At 40.0% G+C, this 25,265-nt stretch overlaps 1 protein-coding gene across 7 annotated transcripts in view; it reads right to left on the minus strand.

Moving 5' to 3' along the window:
• Positions 1 to 1,639: 1,639 nt before the first annotated feature.
• map7d2b (MAP7 domain containing 2b) overlaps positions 1,640 to 25,265 on the minus strand; it is a 29,689-nt gene continuing 6,063 nt past the window's right edge. The window contains exons 4-16 of one of the 7 annotated variants that reach the window (XM_074621558.1): positions 19,128 to 19,302; positions 16,303 to 16,392; positions 13,772 to 13,861; positions 12,595 to 12,710; positions 11,394 to 11,467; positions 11,083 to 11,291; positions 10,726 to 10,864; positions 9,427 to 9,607; positions 8,084 to 8,188; positions 7,904 to 7,967; positions 6,072 to 6,213; positions 4,791 to 5,086; positions 1,640 to 4,014 (exon numbers count right to left, since the gene is read on the minus strand). In XM_074621558.1, the coding sequence (XP_074477659.1) occupies positions 4,795 to 5,086; positions 6,072 to 6,213; positions 7,904 to 7,967; positions 8,084 to 8,188; positions 9,427 to 9,607; positions 10,726 to 10,864; positions 11,083 to 11,291; positions 11,394 to 11,467; positions 12,595 to 12,710; positions 13,772 to 13,861; positions 16,303 to 16,392; positions 19,128 to 19,302 (1,677 nt within the window). In that variant the 3' untranslated portion in view covers positions 1,640 to 4,014; positions 4,791 to 4,794. Of the gene's footprint in view, positions 4,015 to 4,790; positions 5,087 to 5,266; positions 5,822 to 6,071; positions 6,214 to 7,903; positions 7,968 to 8,083; positions 8,189 to 9,426; positions 9,608 to 10,725; positions 10,865 to 11,082; positions 11,292 to 11,393; positions 11,468 to 12,594; positions 12,711 to 13,771; positions 13,862 to 16,302; positions 16,393 to 19,127; positions 19,303 to 25,265 lie in introns of those variants that run through there. The other 6 variants (XM_074621560.1, XM_074621561.1, XR_012592123.1 and 3 more) reach the window with 6 other exon arrangements.

Here is a 25,265-nt window from a genome sequence, read left to right on the forward strand (position 1 = left end):
AACCACTTCCGCCACGGGCTTTTCACAATAAAAATATACTTTTTCATATTTTATTTGTTCTTGTTCTGTATGCACATTGTCCTTTTACTTGAATGCAATGATCTATGAGCCATGTTGTTTGTAAATTTGAATTTGTTTAATAAAATTTATAAAATTAAAAAAAAAACAACTTTCAGAATAAAAATATTCTTCTTCTTCTTCTACTTCTTCTTCTTTGGTGTTTATTGGCGGTTGGCAAACCAGCTTATAATGGCATTACCGCCACCTACTGGACTGGAGTGTGGAGCAGGAGATTGGCAGGAAAAAATAATAATTATAATAATAAAATAAATTTTAAAAAAACAACAACAATAAAATTAAAATTAAAAATTATTAATAATAAAAAAATTAAAAATAATGATAATAATAATTAAATTCTCAAATTCATTAACAAACTAATTAAGGTCCTGAAAGTGGATTTGTTGTCACAGCCTCTCCTGGTATGGAGAACAGAACTGGTCAAAATAAAATTAATTAATTAATAAATACATAAATGACTTGATAAATAAATAAATATGTCATTAAATGTAACAAAAATATAAAAAATAAATGTAGCCATTAATTAATTAATTGATAAAATGTGATATAAATTGTGATTTCTGGTTTAATTTGCTTCATTTATTTAGCTTTGTATTAATTACCTTATTTATTTACTCTTCTGTTTAATTTTCCCTTTTATTTATTTATGTATTTTTTTTCATTTTTTCATTTATTTATTTATTTAATTTTGCATTATTTTTTATTTATTTTTAAATGTGTGTCTTTATTTATGTACATATTTATTTATTTATTTCTGCATGATTTTTCCTCTGCATTTCACCCATTTATTTCCCTATACGTATTTATTTCTGTATTCTTTTCTTTATACATTTGTCACTCAACGTGTGTCATGATGGGGTCAGGGTGCATGACTAAAGAAACTTATATTCTATATAAAATAAATAAAAAATAAATGCATAAATTAAAAAATTAAAAATAAATTTAAAAAATAATAAATACATTTTAAAAATAATGAAATACATAAATAAAAGGGTAAATTAAACAGAAAAGTAAATAAAAAAATACATAACACAAATATATATAAATAAATAAATTAAGACATAAATATCAATTTATGTCATATTTTATCAATTAATTAATGGCAACATTTATTTTTAATATTATTTTTGTTACATTTAATGACATTTATTTATCTATTCATTTATTTTTGATTTTGGCAGGTTCCATCCTCCATATGGAACCTGCTCGTTTGGTGCATATTACCAAATACATTTTCAATTAATTTAGCACAAACTAGTGGACACACAATAAGTCTGGAGATCTCATGAATTCAGCCCTGTCTAGGAATCTCAAGTAAAGATTAATTATTCACTTCAACTTTTGCAGATCAGTTTTAATTTCAGTGCAGCATGAAGTCAACACACAGTGGAGATATAATGATAAATAAAAGTGGCTGCATTAAGCTCTACACTACAAGTCACTTGTTATGAACGTCAAAGATTAAACATCTCATACAGTTTTGAATCTTCGTTTCATCTCCTCAACCAAAAGTGTCTGTTTGCCATTTATTATATTTATTGATCCAGCTCACCGACACACATGGCTTGATGATGTTTATTGTTCTTTTTCAGCAGTTATCCATGCACCACATCTACAATGATATATTCCACCAAGCTGCAGTGTCACAGAGTTAAGTAATATTAGGATAAACATTATGTCCTTTATTTTTACTTCATATACAAGGGGACCCCGGAGACCCTCTTACGATGAGCTTCAGCAGAATCTGGAGGAATAACATGGAGAGAGGGAAGCCGGCAGGAGAGTGAGAACATAAAACAATGTGCTGAAGGTTGCAGCAGTGACGGGTAAACGCATTTTCCCCCTCAATGTGGCACCTTGGAGGAGCAGAGGAGCTGCTTTTCCACAACAATAAGGTTTCTAAAGAACTCTCTTTTGCACCTGGATCCAAATTGGACTCCTTTCCAACAGTTCCCACCCCACAGAAAGTCTCAGTGACTGAGATCATACTGGGAATTTGGAAGGTTTATAATGGCATGAAGAGGAGGATGATTTTTTTAAGGTTGATTCAAATATTTTTTTGACTGTTTTGATGCAGACTAATACATAAACTAAATTTAAAAAAAATAAAGAAATGTAGTATCCTTCACCTGTTGGGTTTTTTAAAGATTGATTCAAATATTTTCTTGACAATTTCCAGATAAAAACCTCAATAAATTAGGAATTAGGAATTTAGTATTCTTCACCAGAATGACATACCTGGCACCAGACCACAAGGTAGGGAGATCAGACTTACAAAACATATATAACTGAATAACTAGAATGTGATTTTCCTTAAATACTCTGACATTTGTACAGAGTCTGGTTGGTGCCTGGTCGATTTTGTTTTCGGTGGGTGGGTTTCTGCTGGGGGAGTTTGGATTTATTACCTCAGTCTTTCTCTAATCCTTGCTAGTGCCCTGATCATCTACACAGTAAATCTGGGGCTTTAGTGGCCCTTGAGAGCCGGTGGCCCCAGGGTAGTTGCATGCTTTGCTCTGCTGGTAATCCAACCTGATCTGCCTGACACAGACTTGCTCGAGGGGTATTCGTAGTTCTTGTTTCTCTTCTTCTTTCAATCTTTTAGTGGAAAAGGGCCTTTAAACATCAAAAAGTGAACATGCTGCATGAAACACAGCCTGAGGGCGAAGCACAGAGGACGGGTTGTTTTGACTGCACAGAGGTTTAAGGCCTCAGAGGTGATGAGAAAGGTGGTGACCGCTGCTTCACACCAGACTCCGTTCTGACTTGGTGAGGTATATTTTAGTCGAGGGGGAGTGTGGAGATACAAGCGTCTTCGGAGCAGTGAAACACACAACTACTGTTAAGTGCACACTACAAACTGCAGCTAGCGTGGTTACAGTAAGTGCCAGACAAATACACAACACACTGTGTGTCCCGACCTTTTTCGTCCTCGCTGTGGATTGTCCACGAAACGTCCATCGATCAAGTGACAAGCAGCAGGAAAAAACCAAAGCGACAGGCTAAGAGTTATGGGTCAACAGCGGGGTTATAATATCAGTTTTCTTCTCCAGCGTCCAGCAGGGTGACGGGGGGAATCTACAGCAGACTGGATTTTTATAGAAGTAGGAGTCGCCGTCAGCAGTAGAGATAAACACACAAGAACCATCGGACAGAAACTCCCACACACTGTTCAAGTACACGGCTACAACCATTAACAGCTCAACTAGCTAGTCCTCACTGAAAATGCTACACAGGATTCACACAACAGTTTTTTGTTTTTTTTTACTGCTTCCCCTCCAGATAATCTGCTACAGAGCCGCTCCCTGACTCCTCCTGACTCCCAGTCGCGTCTATTTACAGAGTTTTACAAAAGCAGGGGGATGAGAGATTGAAGCGGGTGATACTCAAGTTTTATCTTGTGGCAGTGCAGCCGGGCAATCACAACAGGAAGTCTGGGAATTTTGTGAGATGTCTTAAATGCAAAAAAAATATGTAATCTGTAAACAAAAATGTAGGTTAATGTGTGCAGATTTAGGCTGACATTAACCTTGAATCCTCAGCTCATGCCTTTACAGTAAGTTTTATAATGTGAACTAAGTTTTCAGCAGCAAGTGTTTCCTTATTTTACAATCGTTTCACTCTCCTAAACTCAAATTCTTCATATGACAAACATGCAACAATGCTGATCCCACCTCCTTCTCTGCCACATAACCATGTCATAACACATTATTTGCATGTTTTTGTGTTTGTGAGAGTCAAAATTGCCCATTTGCACTGCCTCAAAATGTGGCCAGAAGCTTTACTGTTATGCGAGGTTTGGTAATACAGATGTGAAATTAGTTGTTCAGCATTTGTTCCTTGTGGAGATGATTGTTGTTGTTATTGTTGTTGCAGACAGAAGTGACGGTCGGTCTCTTGGTCTGGTCGTCCTGTTTCTACAGTAACTTCCAGCTCCTGAGAAGAGAGAAGGAAGACAAAATGGAAACTGTTCAAACCTACCATCAATCTGTGTTTTTAATCTGTAATACCTTCATGATGATTCACTAAAACCCATCACACAAGTGTATCTATGTCCTAATCAGCAGAATGATTTGGGAAACTGTGTGAGCGCTCACCAAGTTAATCAACTAAAAAACGTTAATTAGCTTCCTGTCGTCAGATTTCTGCAGCTCCTTGTTTCTTCACTTCATGCACAATATTCTGTCTGACAGCTGCAAACTGGCTGATTACAGACACTGAGACACGTCAGTGCCGAAGCTTTGAATACCTTCGAATATTTCTCGCCGAAGCTTTGAAGCCCCAAAAATGGTATTCGGGACAGCCGTCCACACTACTCTGTACGCTGTTTTCGAACCTCTAAAACAAAGAATCACACTGAAGCACCACTTTAAATCTGGTGTTTACCAGAGATGTGCTCATAAGTGTCTTAGAAAAAAGTCATTCAGCATGAAAAAAGCATAAAAAAACAACTAATCGACTAAAGAAATCTTAGTCGACTAAGACCAAAGCGACCGATTAGTCGACTAATTGATTAAATGGGAGCAGCCCTACTGGTAATCCGCCATGTCTTTCAAACACCAGCCCCCAGTTTGTAACGCAGACTTTCTGTTAAATATTAAAGCTCCTCCAGAGACGCTGACGACATCATACAACTGTCAGAGGCTGAGCGGTACTAACCACCACGTGGAGTTAACAGATTGTGATGGGTAGAAGAGGTGGAGGGTGTCTACCTGGCTACTGGACGTCCAGTTTGCTCGGGCCGATGCTGTTGATGAGTTGAGAGGACTCAGAGGCGCCGCTGTACGCTTGAATCAGCAGGTTCTTGTTGAGGTCTCCGACCCCGCTGTCGGCCTGCAGTTTGGGGTAGGGGGCCGTCTCGGTGCCCTGACGCTGCTCTCGGCCCTGGGCGTCGAGGTCCATAAGGTGCTCCAGAGGGCAGCCGTCCGTCCCCTCTGTGAGCGGGGAAAACTCATGAACGCTCGGCTGCTCGTCCCTGGACACTGGACTGATGGAGACAGATGGAGAACTTAAAAACACAATGATGACAGAGACAGGATATTTTAGAAATTAGCACTTTTCAAAAGTCATTTTAAACATTTTTAGGTTTCGTGATGAGCTACAAAACGAGATCTGGATGGAAGCAGTCTCCATGTTTGTGTATATTTGGTATGAATATTAAAGGACGGGTCCACCTGCGTTCTTTTACCTCTCAGAACACAGGAGTTGCTGGTCTACCGCCGCATCGATCGGTTAGTTAGTTTGTGTTATTGTGTGACTTTCTGATCTGAACTAGTGGCATCCACAGCAGTACGTTGATTAGCTTCCTGCCGGTACTCCTGTCTGCTTCTCCAAACTGGGAGCACGCCGACTGCCATCTAAGTTACTGTATTAATACGCTGACTATGAAGATGTATATACAGTATACTGTACATGTAGCAGCGTCATCATGAGAAACCTACGTCAGGTCACGTGGGGGAAAGTTTTTAGAAGAGCTTGAAGGGGAAACAGCATTTTGATGCTAAAACGTACGTACTTTGACCAAAATTTGAATGTTGGGATTTGAATACATAAAGGACACCCCTGGAAGCTACAGAATGACATAAAAACCTAAAAAAAAAATGATGGACCTGCCCTTTAACACTGAATGTATCAGTGTTCCCTGACAATAAATAAATAAATCTCTCTCCCTTCATCTCAGACACCCTATACAAGACTTTTGTCTGTTTGGATGAGCAGCATGGGAAGACAATGAGATGCAGGACTGGAAGAAAAAGAAGCCAAAAAGGCTGATTAGTGTGTGGGGAGTCACCTCAATGCAGACAGAACTTGGCAGACAATGTGCAAAAAACTACAAAACACCAGTAATTATTTGTGTTATAATAACAAAAACATGCAGAGTAAAAAAAAGAAGTAAATTGAGCATGAAGTTCTGCAGTGTGAACAAAACCAGAGACAACACCTGAGAGTTAAATCATGGACGGTTAAAACAGAGACAAACAAAGACGTCTCACCTGACGTCCATGGACTGGACTCCGTCAGACAGCTCGTCCACGAAGCTCTTATTCTCCAGAGGTCCCAGCATGATGACGGGGGCTTCAGCTGGAGTCGGGGCGTCCTCCGAGGTGACTGCACCCTCCGGCATCATGTCAGACACTGTCAACACACAGCGGCGTTTAAAGGTTACGTTGTCTGGGAAATTCAGTGGTGAACATTATAATAGAGGTGAACTGTTCAGTCATTTAATGAATGAATTGATCCACAAAAACAGTTGCTGGTTACTTACTTTAAGTCAAAGGTCTCAAACCTTTTTTCCTCTGAGAGCTAATTTGACAAAATGAAAAGTGCCCGAGAGCTACTGATGGCACCAAGTGCATCGCCAATAGCAGACATCATTTCTGTCTTATATCCTTTAATAACGTTTCAGCCTCCGCAGTCATCGCCTCTATTAGTATCTCCCCGTAGGCGAAGGGCTTTTTGTGTTTCGTTAAGGATGTGCGCCACTAAACGAAGCCTCTGTTGCTGCGTCGGCCTTCTTTGTCAGTTTGGTAAACAGAGACTGTTGTTTTCAGCTCTTTTACCTTCTTTGTTCATAGACCGCTAACAGCCGGAAAGTCCCATGAAAAGTTGCTGTGGACTTTGGTGAAGAAACATCTTTTACGGACTGACACGAAAAAAGACTCTGTTACCCAGTCCAAAATAGCATATTTGTTGTCTTTTATTGGCAAATCTGGTGTGTGCTTATTAGTCTGCTAACATCACCTAATGTTACACCGTCAGTGATGTAACCAAACTTGGAAGCAGAGTAACTCCTTTAACTGACAGCTGATTGTAAAATAATCATTTTGTGACAGAAGGGAGCGGGATGTGATGTGATGTGAATTTGATTGTATAGAAATTTAACAGACAAAACAGATTTACAAAGCATCTTTGTGTTCATCAAAATGATGTACATATTGAACCTTTAGCAAGCTAATTGGTGGAGACCTCTGCTTTCCATTGTTCCATATCATTCTATTTTTTAGAATTGGACTAAATAATCCATCCATCCATTTTCTTCCTCTTATCCGGGGGCAGCAGGCTTGGCAGGGAATTCCAGACGTCCCTCTCCGCAGCAACGTTTTCCAGCCCTTCCTGGGGGATCCCGAGGCGTTCCCAGTCCAGACGAGATATATAATCTCTCCGGTGTGTTCTGGGTCTACCCCCGGGGCCTCTTACCTGTTGGACGTGCCCGGAATACCTCCAGAAGTTAGGCGTCCAGGAGGCATCCTGATCAGATGTTTCGACACCTTTCGACGCGAAGGACTAAATAATCTAACACTTAAAAATAAATAATTGAGTGGAAATGTAAAGCCTGTCATGACACCCGGAATATAATCTGATATTATGTGCAGTAAATGTGATGTTTCACCTGTAACTGTTTGTTAGTCACAGGTTCAATTCTGTGACAATAAGACAAGTGAAACAGCACTTCTACATCACGTATTTGGCAGGTTTTGTAACTCAGTGTGCAATATTAAAGTAATCAGTGTGTCTCACCTCCTCTGAACCCATCTGTGCTGATAAAACAGCAGTAATGTGAAGCTATTTTGGGTTTAGAGAGTTCAACGGATGCTGCAGTATACGTGGTGTTCTGCCTTTAAACCACCAGGAGGCGCTGTTCCCCCGCCTGTATAACACTGCTGAGTCACACTGCAGCTGAGACTCATTTAATTATACAGAAAACTAATTATGCTGGAGGAGAATGGTGAGTCTTGGAGTGAACAACAGGACAAAACAAATAAAAATAAATCAAATTGCCATGTTGCAGGAAGTGACGTCATGACGAGCTGTGTTTAACATTCACCTGCAGCACCAGTCAGAGGCTCTGCTTCATTCTTCCGTGTTCTCTTCATGATCTCCTCGATTCTCTGTGAAAACACACACACTTTGTTTTTATCTTTTTATCTTATCTTTGTTTGTTAAATCAATAACATCAGTATGATTCATGACAACATGTGTCATGTGAAGAAGATCTCTCTGATACCTTCTTCCTCTGCAGCCTCTCCTGCTCCTCCTGGATGTGCAGCAGCTCTCTTTCCTGCCTCTTCCTCTCGGCCTCTTTCTGGGCACGCAGGCAGGCCTCCTCCCTCTGAAAAACACCCAGTAACATCAGTCACATCTTCTTTCTATACTTCACTCTTTCTGTAAAAGTAGAGTTGAGTTGTAGTCTTAGTTCGGATTTAGCAGAGTCACACAATAACACAAATCGATCGAGGGAGCGGCAGACCAGCAACTCCAGTGTTCTGAGAGGTAAAATTACTATTTTTGTCAAAGGAGTCTGGTGGCTTTAAAGAGAGCGTAGATAACGGCTTCAGTTCCCCGTCAGAAAGAGCTGTCTGATGGCGAGGTAAAGCAGTGAAAATATTCAAAATATAGCGCATACTTAAACTGATTTAGATTTTTTTAGGTGTCTAAAATATGTTTTTCTCCCGTGCTGTTACTCCTGTCTGTTTCTCCAAACTGGGGGCGTACAGACCGCCATCTACTGTAGGTAGTAATACACTGACTATGGATAAGTACCTCATACAACCAGTGTTGAGCAGTACTGTAATATTATTACTTTCCCCACTAACGAGTAGTGTAAGGGATTACAATTTCCAAAACAGTACTTATATTACAGTTATCAATCCAAGTAATGCTTCTTAGTAATTTCTGTTTTGTGCCAGGTAGGCTTATGTTACGATGACGTGAACGTGTGGCAGGTCAGCATGCATCTTCGCATCTTGTCGAGTTGGCCATTCGCACATGTGTGACCGTGCCCTGAGGGAGAGGAAGAGAGGCATACTTCCAACCGCTGGAAGTATTGTCATTATTTTGAGTTTGTCTCAGTCAACGATGCAAAGAGCAGCAAATTGCTTTCAACAGTGAAAAATACAACATCTCATTTTTTGAAGCGTCTGAAAAATAACACAGAAAAAAAATGAAAAAAGGTCTGGTCTTAACGAGGTCTTAACGAGGTCTTAACGAGGTCTTAACGAGGTCTTAACGAGGTCTTAACATGCTTTCTGTAAAATAAGAAAAATGCATATATGTTTTCTCTTCTCTGTATCGGCTCCCATGTTTGTCTTAAAGCTTATGTTAAAACCTAGCAGTACTTTTCATGGATGATGTATATAAATTTATTTTTTCTGTGTTATTTCTTCATAATTTAATATGTCTGGATTGCCTTCCTGTCTGTCAAGGTTTCTGGTGTCAAAGTCAACGAAACAGTAAATATTATTATCATTAACTTGACATCTCATCACATCCAGACAGCTGCAACCACGAGGACTTACTTGAGCAACATCACACAAATAAACATATTATGTAACATGAATGTGAGCTGACCTCTCTGTCCAGCTGATCCTGCATGTCCTTCCATCTCTGCTCCTTCTGCCGTCTCTCCTCATCCTCCCGGTTCCTCCTCTCCTCCTCCCGCCTCACTCTCTCCTCCTCGGCCTGCAGTGCGGCCCTCTCCTGCCTCTCTCTCTCCTCCTGCTGCCTCCTCTGCTCCTCCTCAGCCCTCAGCCTGGACCAACACATGCAGGTTTGAGCTGTGCAGGCCACCATACAACACTAGCACCATCTTTTTTTTTTTTTTTTAAACAATTTGTTCATCAAGATTTTCCATTTTTCCACAACAAGAAATACAATCTATACAAAAACATCAGTCATCAATTCTCCCCCACCCCCAAATGTCCAAATGAAAAAATAAGAAAAATAAATAAATAAATAAAAGAAAAGAAAAAATAAATAAAGTAAATAAATAGTAAATTAATTAAATATAAAATAATAATAAAAAAATAATGTTCATTAGCTTGTTAGAACTGGACAAACCTGATTGTTAAATGATAAATCATGGGGACTACGTTGGTCATCGTCTATCACAGATATCATATGTTTAAAACTGTAAACTGTTATAGTTTTATTATGTAAATTAATACCGAGATTTATCCCAGAATGACAACTGAAATACTTGAAAATGCAGCTAAAAAGACAAATTCCTGTTGGATTTATGTGTCAAATCTCAACAGGTTTATTGCCAGGTAGGTGTTCACATACAAGGAGTGGGCCTTGTTATCTTGGTGCACAGCAATAATCATAGTAGAAGAAAATAATGATAATAAAAAAAAAAGAACTCCAAAAGTGGAGAATCATAAATCTAAAATAGAAAAACATCCAAAACAAAATATCAAAAGATATCAAAAGACATAACTAAATAAATAACTAAATTATTAGATAAATAAATCTGTCTTTACAATAATAATAATAATAATAATAAAGATTTGGTTATTTTAACAGGTTATTATAATATAATGATACAGTGTATACTTATATCTAAATACGATTTGTTTCTTCCATTTCAAGTGCAAGTGTGCACATTCATACATAAATACACATACAAATAAACATGTATATTAGGGTTGCAACTAACAATTGTTTTCATTATCAATTAATCTGTCAATTATTTTCTTGATTAAATTAAAAAAAACTCCCAGATCCAAAGGTGACGACTTCAAATGTCTTGTTTTGTCGGACTAATAATCCAAAGATTTCAGTTCACCAATAAATGCATCAAATCATCACACTTGAGAAGCTGGAGCTCAGGAATGACTTCATTATTCTTATTCTTAAAACTACACCCACCTCTCGTCCTCCTGCCTTTGTCTCTCCTCCTGCTCCTTCTGTATTCGGGCCAGACGTCGTCTCTCTGCCAGCAGTCTGGACGCCTCCTCAGCATCCGTCGTCCCACCGACACTCCGGCCCGTGGGCGTGCTCGGAGACTCTGTAACGTGGAGACAAAGATGGTGGAGTGGTGCAGTATGACTTAACAAAAAAGAAACCTGTCTGGACAAATCTTTCAGGAGTCAGAATATCACATTAAGTGGACATTCTTGAGTTAATTATTTAGTCCTTTCAAAGGTCTGTGTGGAAATGCAGCTGAATATTCTTCCATTACAGTGAATTCATGTGCAGCTATACAGAGACACACTGTGCCTTTACCTGCATTCAGTTCTCTGCTGGTGGATTTGGGGATCTTTTTCTCCGAGGTCTCAGATTTGGTTGATTTCCTCTCCAGGGTGCCGTGACCTTTGACCTCGTTGTGACCCCTGTCGTCGGTGCCGGGGGTGGGGGCCCTCTGCCGGAGCGGGGAGGGGGGGTACTGGCCGGGGGAGCAGGGCGACTGGGCGCGACTCCTGTTCGACCTCACCCTGAAAACCAACACAGACACATCAGATCACCTGGACTCTAATCCAGGTGAGGTGTGTGTACATGTTAGTGTGTGTGTGTGTGTGTGTGTGTGTGTTTTGTACCGTTTCGGTGTGGCAGGGCCCTTGCTGTTGGCCCTGAAGGAAGAACTGCGGACCGGTGTGTTTGCAGTCTCCCCCTGCAAGTCACATTTACAAATATTACTGTGATAATAACAAGATCACACATTATAAACAAGTAGTCAACCGTGACATGAAGCATGATTTTATACAACATACAGCATGATTATAACTACTGAAAAGTCAGTAATCTGCTGCCACAAAGCTTGATTGTGTCCAGTCAGATGTCTGAGAGGACTACTCTATATGTCTGAATGGTGTTTCATGCTTTTAGCTTGTTATGTTGTTTAGTTCAGTACATGGAGAACAAATCGCTGTCCAATGGTTCTACCAAACTGACAATTAAAAGAGACAAAAATCCCTCTGAGCAACAGTTGAGTCAGAATAGAAGAAAACACAGTCATTGGTAAAAGAAACTGGATCTTCTTTCTCCTTCTCACACCTCTTCCTAACTGGACGCGATGCGATCGAGCCAACATCGGATTGTTTCAGTTTTTCCCGATGAAGATGTAACCTAACTTGCTCCGTGCGTCAGCGAACAGATGATCGCCTTGGCTCTATTTATGCGAAGTTTCACGCACCTCCAACCTATTTTCACTGGTCTAAAATCGACACTGACAGTAACTGATCATAAACTCACTCCCTCTATGTAGTAGAGAGTGACATCGCTCGTAGTATATGTGGACTATATTTCGCGCTGCATTCGCCAGAGTTCGCTCGGTCGCTGTATGTTAGGAGGAGGTATCACTCCCCACCGCTACAAGGAAAAGGAAAAGGAAAAGCTACCTAGATAACTAAAGCGACCACACTTTACGGCCCCGCTGACAGGTGTTGTCGCCATAACAACTAAAAACAATCACAATATTCTTTTGTACTAGTCAAATGACCACAGAAAACAGTTCAATGTTTGTTCGGCTACTATTCTTTTTCTATGGTTTAACCACAGCGGTAATATCTTCTTTCCAAAATAAACCAACAAGGTTCGTGGGAAAAGTGGTCTTATTTTGAAGAAACAACAGCAGCAACAACTCTACCAGCATCCAGGCACATCAGGTGTGTGCATATATCTACATACATCTACAAAATGTGTTACAACACTTGTTAATATGCCCTTTCAGTCTTGAACAGCTCACTGTTAATGAGGTTGCAAGTGTCTAGTTCTATGTGTGTGCGTGTAAGGACTGACCGTGGGTGTTTTGGCTTTGGACATCTCTTCGGGGAGTCCAGTGATGCTCCTGCGGTTGGAGGAACTTCTGTACGGTCTGTGGTTGTTGGGGGAAGCTGTTTGGGACACAAAAGACACTGACGGGTCACGCACACACAATGACGATGACACAGAAAATCAGCCAATGAGAGACACACTTATATTCACAACAAATAAAAGAGATGCTCTCTTCCCTTCCCTGTGATCCTAATAGAGACAGATGTATTTGTAGTAATAGCTTTGCTTCAAGTTTGAGATTAAGGCGGATAAAACATAATTTCAATTTTTGTTGTTATTTGATAAACACTAATAAATAAAACAATTTGTATAAAGGAAAGTAAAAATTGACTCTGGGCAAGTAGATTCTGACCCACCGTGAAAAAATAAACATTAACATTGAACCCTGGTAGTACTTGTATTATATGTACCTGGACATCTTAAAAATAGAGCTGTCAAAGTTTCTTTTAATGCATTAATGCAACTTGCGATTTTTAATTAACCTTAAAAATACGATGGGTCACCGATCTCTCGGAGGTTGTGGCGGGCTCAGTATTAAAACTAAAGTGAAGATACTGGTGTCATGTGAAACTAGAAAACCTAATGAATCCGTCGGTACCAACCATGTCACATCGCATACATCATAGCTGGTAAGAGACGATAATTACTGATCAGTAAACTATTTATTAACAGTTTATTGATGCACATATAACATGCATAAGGGTAACATAGTGTATTGTTTAGGTGTTGTACCGTGTGACCTTCAACATGTTTTTTCAATCATGTGTCAACTGTGCAATACTCTAGCATTAATACTGTATTATATTTAATTATTATTTATACCGTTCTTGCATTCATATTTTAAAACACTTAATAGATCTCACTCCTCAGCCTTTTTATTTTGTATTTACTTATTCACACACTGGTTAAATATTACATGTGTTTGATGTACATACTCTTATTTGTATTAATTATTTATATTACTCTACATATATTGTGTTATATATAGTAGCATTATGTACATAATTAACATTTTACATTCTCCTTCATTTCTATTTATTATATATTTCTTTATGCTTTTATATAAGAGTAACTGCAACTTCCGAATTTTCCCCCATGGATGAATAAAGTATTTCTGATTCTGATGTGAACACTCTCTTACCTCTCTCCGGTGAATGGAGGGCGGCTGAAGAGTTGGAGAGCTGTTTGTTGATTGGCTGATCTATCCCAGGTGGAGACAGGAAGTCACTGACTGATTAAAAAAAAACAGATGGACACATACATGACAGTGAATCAAAGTACCGGCTGCTGCTGTATCGAAGGAGGATATAAATGTCACCCTCAATAAAAAACATCCCCGATCCCCCGACAACAAACACTCGTCACACGACAAACACAAAACTGCCGGCTCACACAGAAAATAATCCAGCGGATCGATACGCCGTGCAGGCTGCAGAATAAATTAACCTTGGTGATGTGAAGCAGGGATGAAGCAGCAGAACAGAGAGCAACCTGCTTCATCATGAAATGGAGGATGAAGAGATACAGAGGCAGCTGGAGGAGAATGTTTCCTACAGCAGCTGAAGGCACCATGACAACATCCACATGCACAGTGTAATCTGATTACTGTGAGTTTAAGTGATGTGTTTGATGATATTCAGATTAATATCCGGACGGGGGTAATTCAGGTTTCTAATGCTACTAAATGATAACGTTGTCCTGTATATTATCTTTTCTAACAAAAATAGTTCAGACATTTTGGGGATTATTTACTTTCTGGTGAAGCTTTAGATGAGAAGATCAATAACTCTCCCATTTCAGGCAGCAGTCTTTTAACTTATCTCAGCAAAAACAGTTATAAAACAAGATTTAACAGGTTAATTAGGCAGATTTTGCTACTTTATAACAAGCTAGTTGTTTGTGCTTAGCTAAGCTAGGCAAGTGGAAACGCGTCGTCCATCTATATATACAGTCTGTGATATATATTATAAAACAACATTATTGTGCTCTCAACCAACTGGTGATGAAATTAGTACGTTAGAAATATAATAAAAGTGCAAGTTTGGGTGAAAGTGCTTGCGGGTTTGGAACAAAAGTGCAAAAAAAAAAAAAATGGATTTCTGCAGCGGCTGGTTCTGTAATGTGGAACAGGGATGATTGGAAATGTCTGCTGGATGTTGTGTGTGTGTGTGTGTGTTGATCTGATTTTTGCCTGTGTGTAGATGGGGTCTAATACGTTTCACGGATAGCTACAGGGTGACTGTCTGGTATGATGTATGGTGGGTGTGTGTGTTTGTGTGTGTGTGTGTGTGTGTGTGTAGAGGGTTATAGACTGGGCTTCCCGGTGAGAATGATATGTATGCATCACTAAACACGGCCCTGGGCCAGGAAGACAGGAAGTGGAGCAGCCCTTTGTTGTGATAAGGGTGGGGGAGTGCATGTGTCTGTGTGTGTGTGTGTGTGTGTGTGTGTGCATAGCGGGGGGGCTCCAAACCAGACACCCATTAGCCTCACAGGAGGAGTGGAAACACTAGGGCTGTACCGAATGTCATTTTTATACATTCAAAGCTTCTATTGAGGTTTCGAATGAGGCGTTGAATGTCTGTCGTCATATTTTATGACGTCATCACCATTAAAAAAATTTAATAAAAAAATAGATTTTGTGGTTATATAAATGTAATTTATGGTGTTGTTAGATTGCTGCTCGACCGCCCCGTTGATACAGGTGCATGCGGGAGAGCAAACTGTTTTCTGACCGCAGTGAAAATGTTGTTTTTGAAAGGCTAAAAGCCAACAAATATGGATTGAAGCAGAATATTTTGTTAGATAAACGAATTGTGAATCTATAATTTTTCTCAATAAATGTTGACTTTAGGACTTTCAACGCTCTGGAGTTATTGGAAATGTTATTGGATCACACAAGTCTGAAACAATCTTCAGCAGCCACTGGAATATACAAATAGAATAATACTAATAATATGATCTAAAAAAAGCTGTGCAGCATTCAAATGTTGTTTTAGAATTCGAATGTCATTAGCCGTATTTCCATTCACATATTTTAATGTACATTTTTAAGTATCGCATCGTTTTACACTCGCTTGAGGTGGTTTTTTCCTTTGTCGAAAAAGAGATGATGTGCTAAAAAAAAAAAACTCTGCTTAACAAAGAAAACTTTGCAACAGAAACCAGAAAACATAACTCTATTAAATAAATGAAATCATCTGATTGTTTCTAGCTCCATGTTGGGTGGCGGCCCAACCCAACATCTCTGCATTTGTGTGACACAAAGGACTGCAGATAGAAACCATTTGTAGTTGAGATTTTGGAGGAAAAGCGAACTATAGTTACCCAGAAACCCTTTGGCTGCATCTCGATGCAAAGATGTATGTTGTGAAGTGTGACAGTGAAGCATGTTTTGTCATTTACTCAAAGAAACGAGTAAATATATAAAGATAAAGAAGCCTTTACAAGCAACACTGCAATGAACTGATCAGCAGACAGTGCACACACACCATAAAAGCATTCTAACAGCCGAGGTGACGGCACAAAGACGTCCACACACATGCGACACAGAGGAACAGCTGCAGGTGAGACAGCAGGACTCGTGGTGGTGGTGGCGGTGGCGGTGGTGGTGGTGGGGGGGGGAGCGGTATGAGCGTAGTGCACACACACACAAAGTCATGTGGTCAATACCGTTACGGGATTGTCTGGCGTTGGAAGCAGCAGAAAGCTCATTGGGCTGAGCGGAGCCAATGGCATGGCAGGGCGGGGTCTTAGGGTTACCTGGGCAGCAGGTGAAGCAGAGCGGAGAAAGCAAAGCGTTACACGCGCACACACTCGTACACCTGCGTCACTCACACACCAACAGGTAACAGCCACACACACACACACACAGACACACCCTGACATAAACAGTACAACACAAGATTCCCAGCAGGAATTGACACATCGAGACCTCGTTATGCTGAGTGGTGGAACACCTTGCAATAAAGCTGTGAGTAAAACAAAGCTGCCTTCACAATGAACTTGTGAGGAGCATGGGAAATCTGCACGACATGCTCGGCGTTGAAGCCATTGAGAAACTGTTGCTAGGTGACAGACAATGACAAGATGGGGCTAGAAGAAAAGTCAACAAAGTCCGCAAAGACCATGAATGTCTGCACCAAACTGCAGCCAGCAGTTGTGGAGACATTCCTCTCTGAACCAACCTCACGGTGGCGCCAGAGGGAAAGTCACAGCATCACCAAAATCATCAGGAATCATCCTCTGGGAACCATGAATGTCACACAATATTCAGGAACTCCATCCAGTAGCTATTGAGATCAGTCTGGACCAAAGTGGTGGAACAACCACGCTGCTACAATGGCTGAAAATGGACCCAAAAAAATAGGCCTGTCGCCGGTAAAAGTCTGTTAAATACAGACTCTCTCTCCTTCAACCACCTTCTTGAAAAGGTCGGCATTGCAAAATTTGTGCATATCCAAAACCTGTTGATATCCAAGTCTTTCATAATGTTTAAAAGCAGTGTTTTTCGTTCTCTTTTGGGCACGCATCTCTGCAAACTGTCGGCTAGTTGGTTTGTGTACAACGAAAAGAGCTGGCTGTTAACAGGCAAGAGGCCGTGTGTCGCAAACTGCCGTAGAAACCCAGATTCTGAATGTTCTGTATACATGTCCAAAGAATGCTCCTAAAACCTGAATAATATCGGCATATCCCACATGTCTTAGTCAGAAAATGCTCCATTCAGAATAAGGCTTAATTCAGAATATCCAAACAGAATATGCTGTTAACATGACCCGTATCAAATTCACTATATTGTCATATTCAAAATAATATTAGAATATTAGTGTGCATGTAAACGCAGCTATGTTTAGGCCTTATTCCGAATGGAGCATTTTCAGATTAAGACATGTGGGATGTGCTGATATTATTCAGGTTTTGTGAGCATTCTTTGGACATGTATACAGCACATTCAGTTTGCGACACACAGCCCTTTGCCTGTTTACGGCGTCAGAGTCTGTTCTCGTGCGAAGCCGTGAAAAGAAAAGCTTGAAGAACGCAGTTTTGCAAAAACTTGCAGAACGGTGACAGCGAGGGTTTAACACCACGGGAGCAACATGACTGCAGTTAGAAAAGGAGGGAAATTTAAGTTATTTAAAAGGGCTAAACTGTAGGATGTATGTCATGGGGGCCTTTTACGTTAATCGGAGTATGCACAGCTACATGTTAACGAGAATATTAGTGCAAAATTCATCCTTCTTAGCCAATTAAAGAGCTTGTCTTTTGCGGAATAAGGGCAAGAACCGGTGCATGTAAACATAGTGAGCGTTGTCTGCTTAGCATGTTTCCTGTTTGCATTATTAACATGCTGAAGTAGCTTGTTATAGCTGGTTGATTTACAGCCAGGAAGGCCAGCTTATGGCTGACCGATCAATTGCCTCCATATTTCTTTCAATTTTCCAGAACATAAAGCATGTGAACACGAATGAGACAAAAACGACGAGTGCCTCCATGATGGATTGAACATCAAAATAAACTGAGAAATTATCAGATTTTTAAGTGGCCTACCTTCAAGCAGAGAGAAATACGCAGCACACACACAGACACAGACTTTAGTGACTGTCTGTCCTTTAATCGAGTGGAGCTGTAAGATGAGATGCTGCTGTTTCTGCTGCAGTGAGCGTTCTGCTGGGTCCCCACAGATCCCAGAGCTGCCTCTCTGCCAGTCAGCCGGGCCGGAGCCAGACGGAGCTGCTGGGTGGACCCTGATCCCGGGTCAGTGCCAGGACGGCCGGGTTGATGGGTATACTGTGAATAATTGATGGCGTTATGAATGCACTGCAGGATCTAGAGCCAAGCCGGTGGCGCTCTGATGGCGGAGATGTCTCAGAGAAGACGAGGACGATGCGATACGAAATAAAGAGATAAACTACGAGATAGATGTTGGCACAGTAGGCAGCCTCATGTCGCACTCTGTCTGTGTTTATGTCAGCGGCCTTGGTGCGTTCAAGGTTAGATGTATAACTCTTCTGGGAATTGGAGCTGCCTCCCAGCTCGGGAATAAAACAACAGAGCAATAACACACACACATACAAACACACACCTGTAGCACATTTACAAGCCAGAACCATCAGCTACCAGTTTAAAAGCACAGCTTCAGTGTGTGTGATGGTAAACACACACACAGCCTCTCCTAACCCTGATGAGGTTTAGAGACAAAGCGCTGAGCAGCTCCTGCATTGCAGCCTCCACACCCTTTTCCATCCTCTGCCCTGCTCCTTTCTTTACCTCTATCACTTCTCCCATTCATCCTCCTCACACCCACTCTTCCTCCTCTGCTTTGTCGTCCCCACCCTTTCATCCCACCATCCCCCCCACCCCCCGACCTCCAGACCTCCTCCCCAAACACCTCTCCTCCCAACCCCCCCATCCAATGCTCTCTCCTGTTCTACATCTCAAACCAACCCACCGCTGACATCATCCACTCTCTCCATCACCTCACCTCCCGTCATACTCACCCTCTACTCCATCAGGCGGTCCTCCCCATGTCCAGCGTTTAGGCCTGTTATCCAGGTGGTCCCGAGGCTCCCCCCCTCCTCCACCTCCACCTCCACCTCCTCCTCCTCCTCCTCCTCCTCCTCCTCGTCTCTCGGTGCCTCCGGCTCTCCGGCGTACCAGGGCCTCCAGCCTCTCCTGCTCGTTGCGTTCAGAAATAGGGAAAAACAGACACTCTCTCACCGAGCCGTCGCTACGGCGACGGGTACCCGGCGATGCGCACGGAGACGGCTGCGCCATGGTTACCGCATGCATCAGCCTCGCCCCTCCGTCCTCTTCACACTCGTCTGTTTCTGTGTCTGCTGGCGGTCACCAGCGCTCGATCGCTGGCTCGTCTGTCACTCAGTGATACATAATACAGCAGCACTGCTCCCTCTCTCTCTCTCTCTCTCTCTCTGTCTGCCTCTCCCTCTAGGTAACACCAGCTCCCTCCCTATCTCCTCTCTGCTACCTCACATATTGCTCACCCCTCCCACCCTCTCCCTCTCTCTCTCTGTCTCTACCTCGATCCCCCTCCCTCTCTGAGTCTATTTCAAAGAGCAGTTTAGTCAGACGGGAGGGGACAAAATGCATCCCATCACCACCCCCACACACATGCATGAACACACACAGACAAACTGGGTGGATTGGATATTGATACTGGTTGCATTGGTTTTAACTCCAGTTCTCCTTCTTCTGCCTCTACACAGTATAATATACTTCATAAAAATACACAGAAACCACAGGAGAACAACAATACAATAATACTTGACACATGATATGATTCAAATGAATTTGTTCTTTTCCATCAAGGTGAGAAATAATACAATATAGATGTGATGTTCTCATCTTATTATTGTGTGTTCTTATATTCCATCCTTTTTCCTCAGTGAACAAACTAATGCAGCGTATTAATCTTAAAGAGCAAATAATTATAATATTCACAGCTCTTAAAATCTATACACAAGTTCTTTAGTTCTTTAAACCATCCTAACGTAGACAATTTAAGATATTGTCAGCGCCTGTCTATCAATTATTCATTCATATAATAATATCAGATATTTAAAGATTTAGTGAGTTATTACAGGGTTTCTGCAGTTCAATTGAAACCCTTTTTAATACCACTTAAAATAAATTCATGATCACACTGGTCAAAGTATAAAGTATAAAGGAAAACCAGTTGGGATGATATGGACTAGAATTATTTATCACGTTCTATCAGTACTTCTCAGCAGCATATGACAATAATTATTAATGATATAACTGATTAAATTAATGCAACTTGGACCCGGATAAGCAACAGAAAATAAAAGGATAGATTAACCAGTGAAAAAGTATTTATTTACATTTATTTAAGAATGCAAGAGAAAATATTTTTTAAATATATTTTTTTTATATTTTATAAATTATATTTATGACTTTTTAATACCTTCAAAGCCCTTTTCATTAAAACCAAATTCAATGCTTTTTAAGACTTTTTTAAGACCTGCAGGTATTCTTTATTATGTATTATTATTATTAAATTGGACCGGTCGTCTCCACGTTCTTTGTTTCAGTGCTGGATATTGATTGATTAGTATGTAAATATCTGATTGCCTTGATAGGTGCAATGTCTTGTTGTCTTTTTGCTATTTATGAGACATCTGTAATGAATAGTTGTGATGAAGATGAAGGCTAAAATGTAGAAGAATAAAAAGGATAAAATATTTTTTTTAAATATGAGCTCAAACATTATAAAAATACACCAAAGTGTATAAACAAATTGGTCATCCTCGAGTTATCTAATTTGTTATTTAATAATAATTGACTCATTGTTTTGACATATTTATGGAGTATATTTAAGGATGTGTTCATTATATTAGTTAGAGTATGGAGTAAATATTATACTTGCTATACTTGTCTTTCTCTTACTGCTTTTTATTTACAACCACATCCGATTCTGGCTTTTCAACTGACATCCATTAATGTGGCGGTGTTAGTAAGCAGACGGCAGTAACGGCACAGCATAAAGCTGATACACTGCTCCAGTATACTGTCTGTCTATATATATATAAAGGATGGAAATGCCCCACCTCAGCATGGTAAAGGGGGGGTTTGCTGAAGGTGCATGCAGAGTCACGCACAAACTGCAGGAGGGAGGAGAGCCGACGGGAGGAGGGGTTCAGAGTCAGGAGGAGGGAATTAAAAAGAGACAGCAGAAATGGAAAGAGATACAGAAATACTGTAGATATAGATCAGAGAAGAAAAGCAGAATGGATGAGCAGGCGTTTGCAATTTCTCTGTACAACATTGTAATTTCTATGACAACTTTTTGGTATTTAATTTGTGATTTATTCTAATTATAAGGGGCATTAAATAACATTAATACAAAACTACAAACTTAAATCATAATGGATTATAAACATCGGAGACATCTATCTATTCATCACAGATAAAATCCAGAAACCAAGTGAGCAGTCTGAAAACTACTGATGGCCAGTACGCCGAAACATTTAACCAAGAAATCAATTAATCAATTAACCAATCAATCCTCCCAGCAAATACATCAACACCCTAAAGGAGCTGACTGTTTTAAAACACGACCCTTCGCTGATTCACAATCTTTAAATGTCACTACAAGTCTTTTAAAAAATTGCATAGAAAATGTTTTAAATTAGAGAAAGGATGCTGTAAATTAAACTATTTTGGACGATAAATAAATTAATTGATCAAGAGAAGATTAATTAGCGGCTATTTTGATCATCAAGTAATTGCTTTAGTTATTTTGCAAGCAGAAATGTCGACCATTGATACTGATATGATAATTAATATCTTAATTTATTCTTTCTTTGGGTTTTGGGCTGTTGATCGAACAGAACAAGACATTTGAAAACGTCACCGTCGGCTCCGAGAAATTTCGACATTTTTTAAATTTCACAGGCAAAACAATTACAATTAATTCAGGAAATAATCAGCAGATTAATCAATAACGAAAATAATCATTCGCTGCAGCCCGACCACACTCCTGGTGGCAGTATACAGATTAGTATACTGGAATACACAGAAGTACATGGAAGGTCCATGTTGTCTCTGCTGTGGAGCGACAACATATTAATCTACAATATTTTTACATTTTAATGTCATTTATCAAGCAATAAAAAGCCAAATAATCTCTGGTTCCAGCTCTTTAATGTGAGGAGTTGCTGCTTTTCTCTGTTTTATATCTTTGTATACTGAATATATTTTATGTTTTGGACTATTGAGCCGACAAAACAAATAATTTGACGTCACCCAGAGCTCTGGGACATTATGATTCATAATGTTTTTATATTTTATAGACTAGAAAATTAAAAGCTCTGCTCAGTTCTGAGAAAGCGATAACCTTTAACGCAGTAAATGCTCACAATAAATTAACATTTAAATTACATATTGAAGCCGTCTGTGTTTCTCTTATTGAAGCACATTGATTGTGTGGATTTCTTTTCCTTTTCAGAAGGTGAAATATGTGCTTGTCACAGCGCTGCGAGCATCGACTGTCTGTTCCAGTAAACGGCACATGATACGCTGACGGTGATGTCATCGCCCCGCGAGGCTGACCAATCATTATGTCATTAAGTTATGCATATGAGTGAGTGGGGGAGGGGGGCTGTTAGCATGCAAAACAGAGCTTTTAAAATCAATAAAGACAGTGACCCCCCCACCCCAGCCTCTCTGAGCGGTGAACTGTCTGTGGATCAGGCTGTCACTGACCGGGGGCTTGTTAACCCTTTCAACAGGCACTAATAATTTATATTCTGGGCTGAGCTGAAAGGGTTAATGCACAAACGCAGCAGATAATTTATGCTGGACTCTAAAAGGGATTATAATAATAATATTAATATGAGTCAATGATTCTCAGCCAAGTGATGCCCACTCATGACTCATTTAGAGTGGTGAGTTTTATTCATGCTGCATTACTTTATGAGAAAAAGACACTAACCATGAACACAAAATCATCTCTGATGGCGTTTCATTTGTGCTGTAAAGGAAAACAAATCCACACGATCAATGTGCTTCAATGGAGAAAACACAGACGGCTTCAATATATGATTTAAATGTTAATTTAGCCTTTTTATTGTGAGCATTTACTGCACTAAAGGTTATCGCTTTCTCATGGCTTCCTCGTTTTAATTTTCTAGTCTATAAAATATAAAAACTTTATGAATCATAATGTCCCAGAGCTCTAGGTGACGTCAAATTATTTGTTTTGTCGGATAACTAGTCCAAAACCCAAAATATATTCAGTATACTATGATATAAAACAGAGAGAAGCAGCAACTCCTCACATTAAAGAGCTGGAACCAGGGTATGGTTGGCATTTTATTGCTTTATAAATGACTTTAAAATGTAAAAATATTGTAGATTAATAATCTGTCGCTCCACAGCAGAGACAACATGGACCTTCCATGTACTTCTGTGTATTTCAGTATACTACTCTGTACTCTGTATACTGCCACCAGGAGTGTGGTCGGGCTGCAGCTAATGATTATTTTCAGTATTGATTAATCTGCTGATCATATCCTGGATTAATCAATGAATAGTTTTGTCCCATGGTGATGGTGGTTTTCAAATGTCTTGTTTGGATATATTTAATTAACAATCATATGATAAAGAAAAGCAGCAAATCCACGATGTTTGACTGAAACAATTACTAAAAATAGTCGCTAATTAATCTTCTCTTGATCAACTATTCGATGAATTGACTAATCATCTCAGCTCTAGATTATCATCGTCCCAAAACAGTTTAATTTACAGCCTCTTTCCTCTGATTTAAAATGTGTTCTATGCAATTTTTTGTAGAATTGTAGTAACGTTTAAAGATTATAAATCAGCGGAGGGTCGTGTTTAAAACAGTCAGCTCCTCTAGGTTGTTGATCGTATTTGCTGGGGGGATTGATTGGTTAATTGATTAATTGATTTCTAGGCTAAATGTTTCGGCGTACAGGTCATCTGTAGATGTCAGACTGCTCACTTGGTTTCTGGTTTTTATCTGTAATTAATGCTATAGTGTGCTGTAGGCGTTTAATCTTTGCAGGTGTCAGTCTGATACGTCAGATGTAACTCCATTATGCCATATTTTATAATTAATGTTACTTAATGCGCTGCAATACAATACACGGTAGAGTTCACCTAGAGCACCGCAACATTGGCTCAGATCTATTTGTATTATTGCAATTTGATGGTTACCTGTGATATAATGTGATGTATTCCATAGTATTGTGTCTGTGTTGATCTGCTGTGGATGTTAGGAGAGGTTAAACTCAGAGTCTATGTACTGTGTCTAACCAGCCAAACTTTTCATGTTTCAGTTGAATGCACACAATTGGTCGGCTGACGGAAAGTCATTAGAGCTTCTGCATTAATTACTTGGTATTCCCTTAAACTCTGGTTCAGCCCGACAACAGCTGGAAACACACTGACTCGGTTATGGATCGACACAATTAACTCGGTGGCAGAGAGCTCAGAGAGAGAAAATGGAGAAAAGAGGGAGTGATGACTGGTGGAAAAGATGATCGTGTTTCTTAGTTAAAGTAGCAGACACACAGAAAAACATAACATGGTCTTTAGAGGAGAATGTGGACGTGCTGCATTCATGATTATTTTGATTCACGCATATATGAGTTGCCAACTTGAGCTCGGGGGGATAATTTACCTTTCGCTAAGTCCCGCCTCTCAAACGCAGACTGGCCAATCATAGTGTAGCACCGGCAAGCTCCAACCAGAGTCCGACAACTATCTGGCTCTGCTCCATAGACTCTCAGGGAATCGTTTCAGATTTTCTTCATTTTCAGGCTGGTTTTGTGGATTTGGAGTTAGTCATGGTTAACTGTTGAGCCTGGGGCACGTGCAATAACAATAACATGTTCTCATCCCAACTCGTCATATACTGACGCTTTGTCAGACCCCTCGACGTCACTTCACAGTCGCAGTAAACACATGCTTCATTTTGTGAATTAAATGAAACACTTTAGGATTAGGCAATAAAACCACTTAGTTAGGTTTAAAAACAACATGGTTGGGCCTAAAATTACTACATTTTTACAGTGCACGGGACATTGTAAACACGAGACACAAGCGATCAGCTGATTGTAAAGTGAACGTGA

Source organism: Sebastes fasciatus, chromosome 21 (genome assembly GCF_043250625.1).
Source record: "Sebastes fasciatus isolate fSebFas1 chromosome 21, fSebFas1.pri, whole genome shotgun sequence".
NCBI classification, from domain to species: domain Eukaryota; kingdom Metazoa; phylum Chordata; class Actinopteri; order Perciformes; family Sebastidae; genus Sebastes; species Sebastes fasciatus.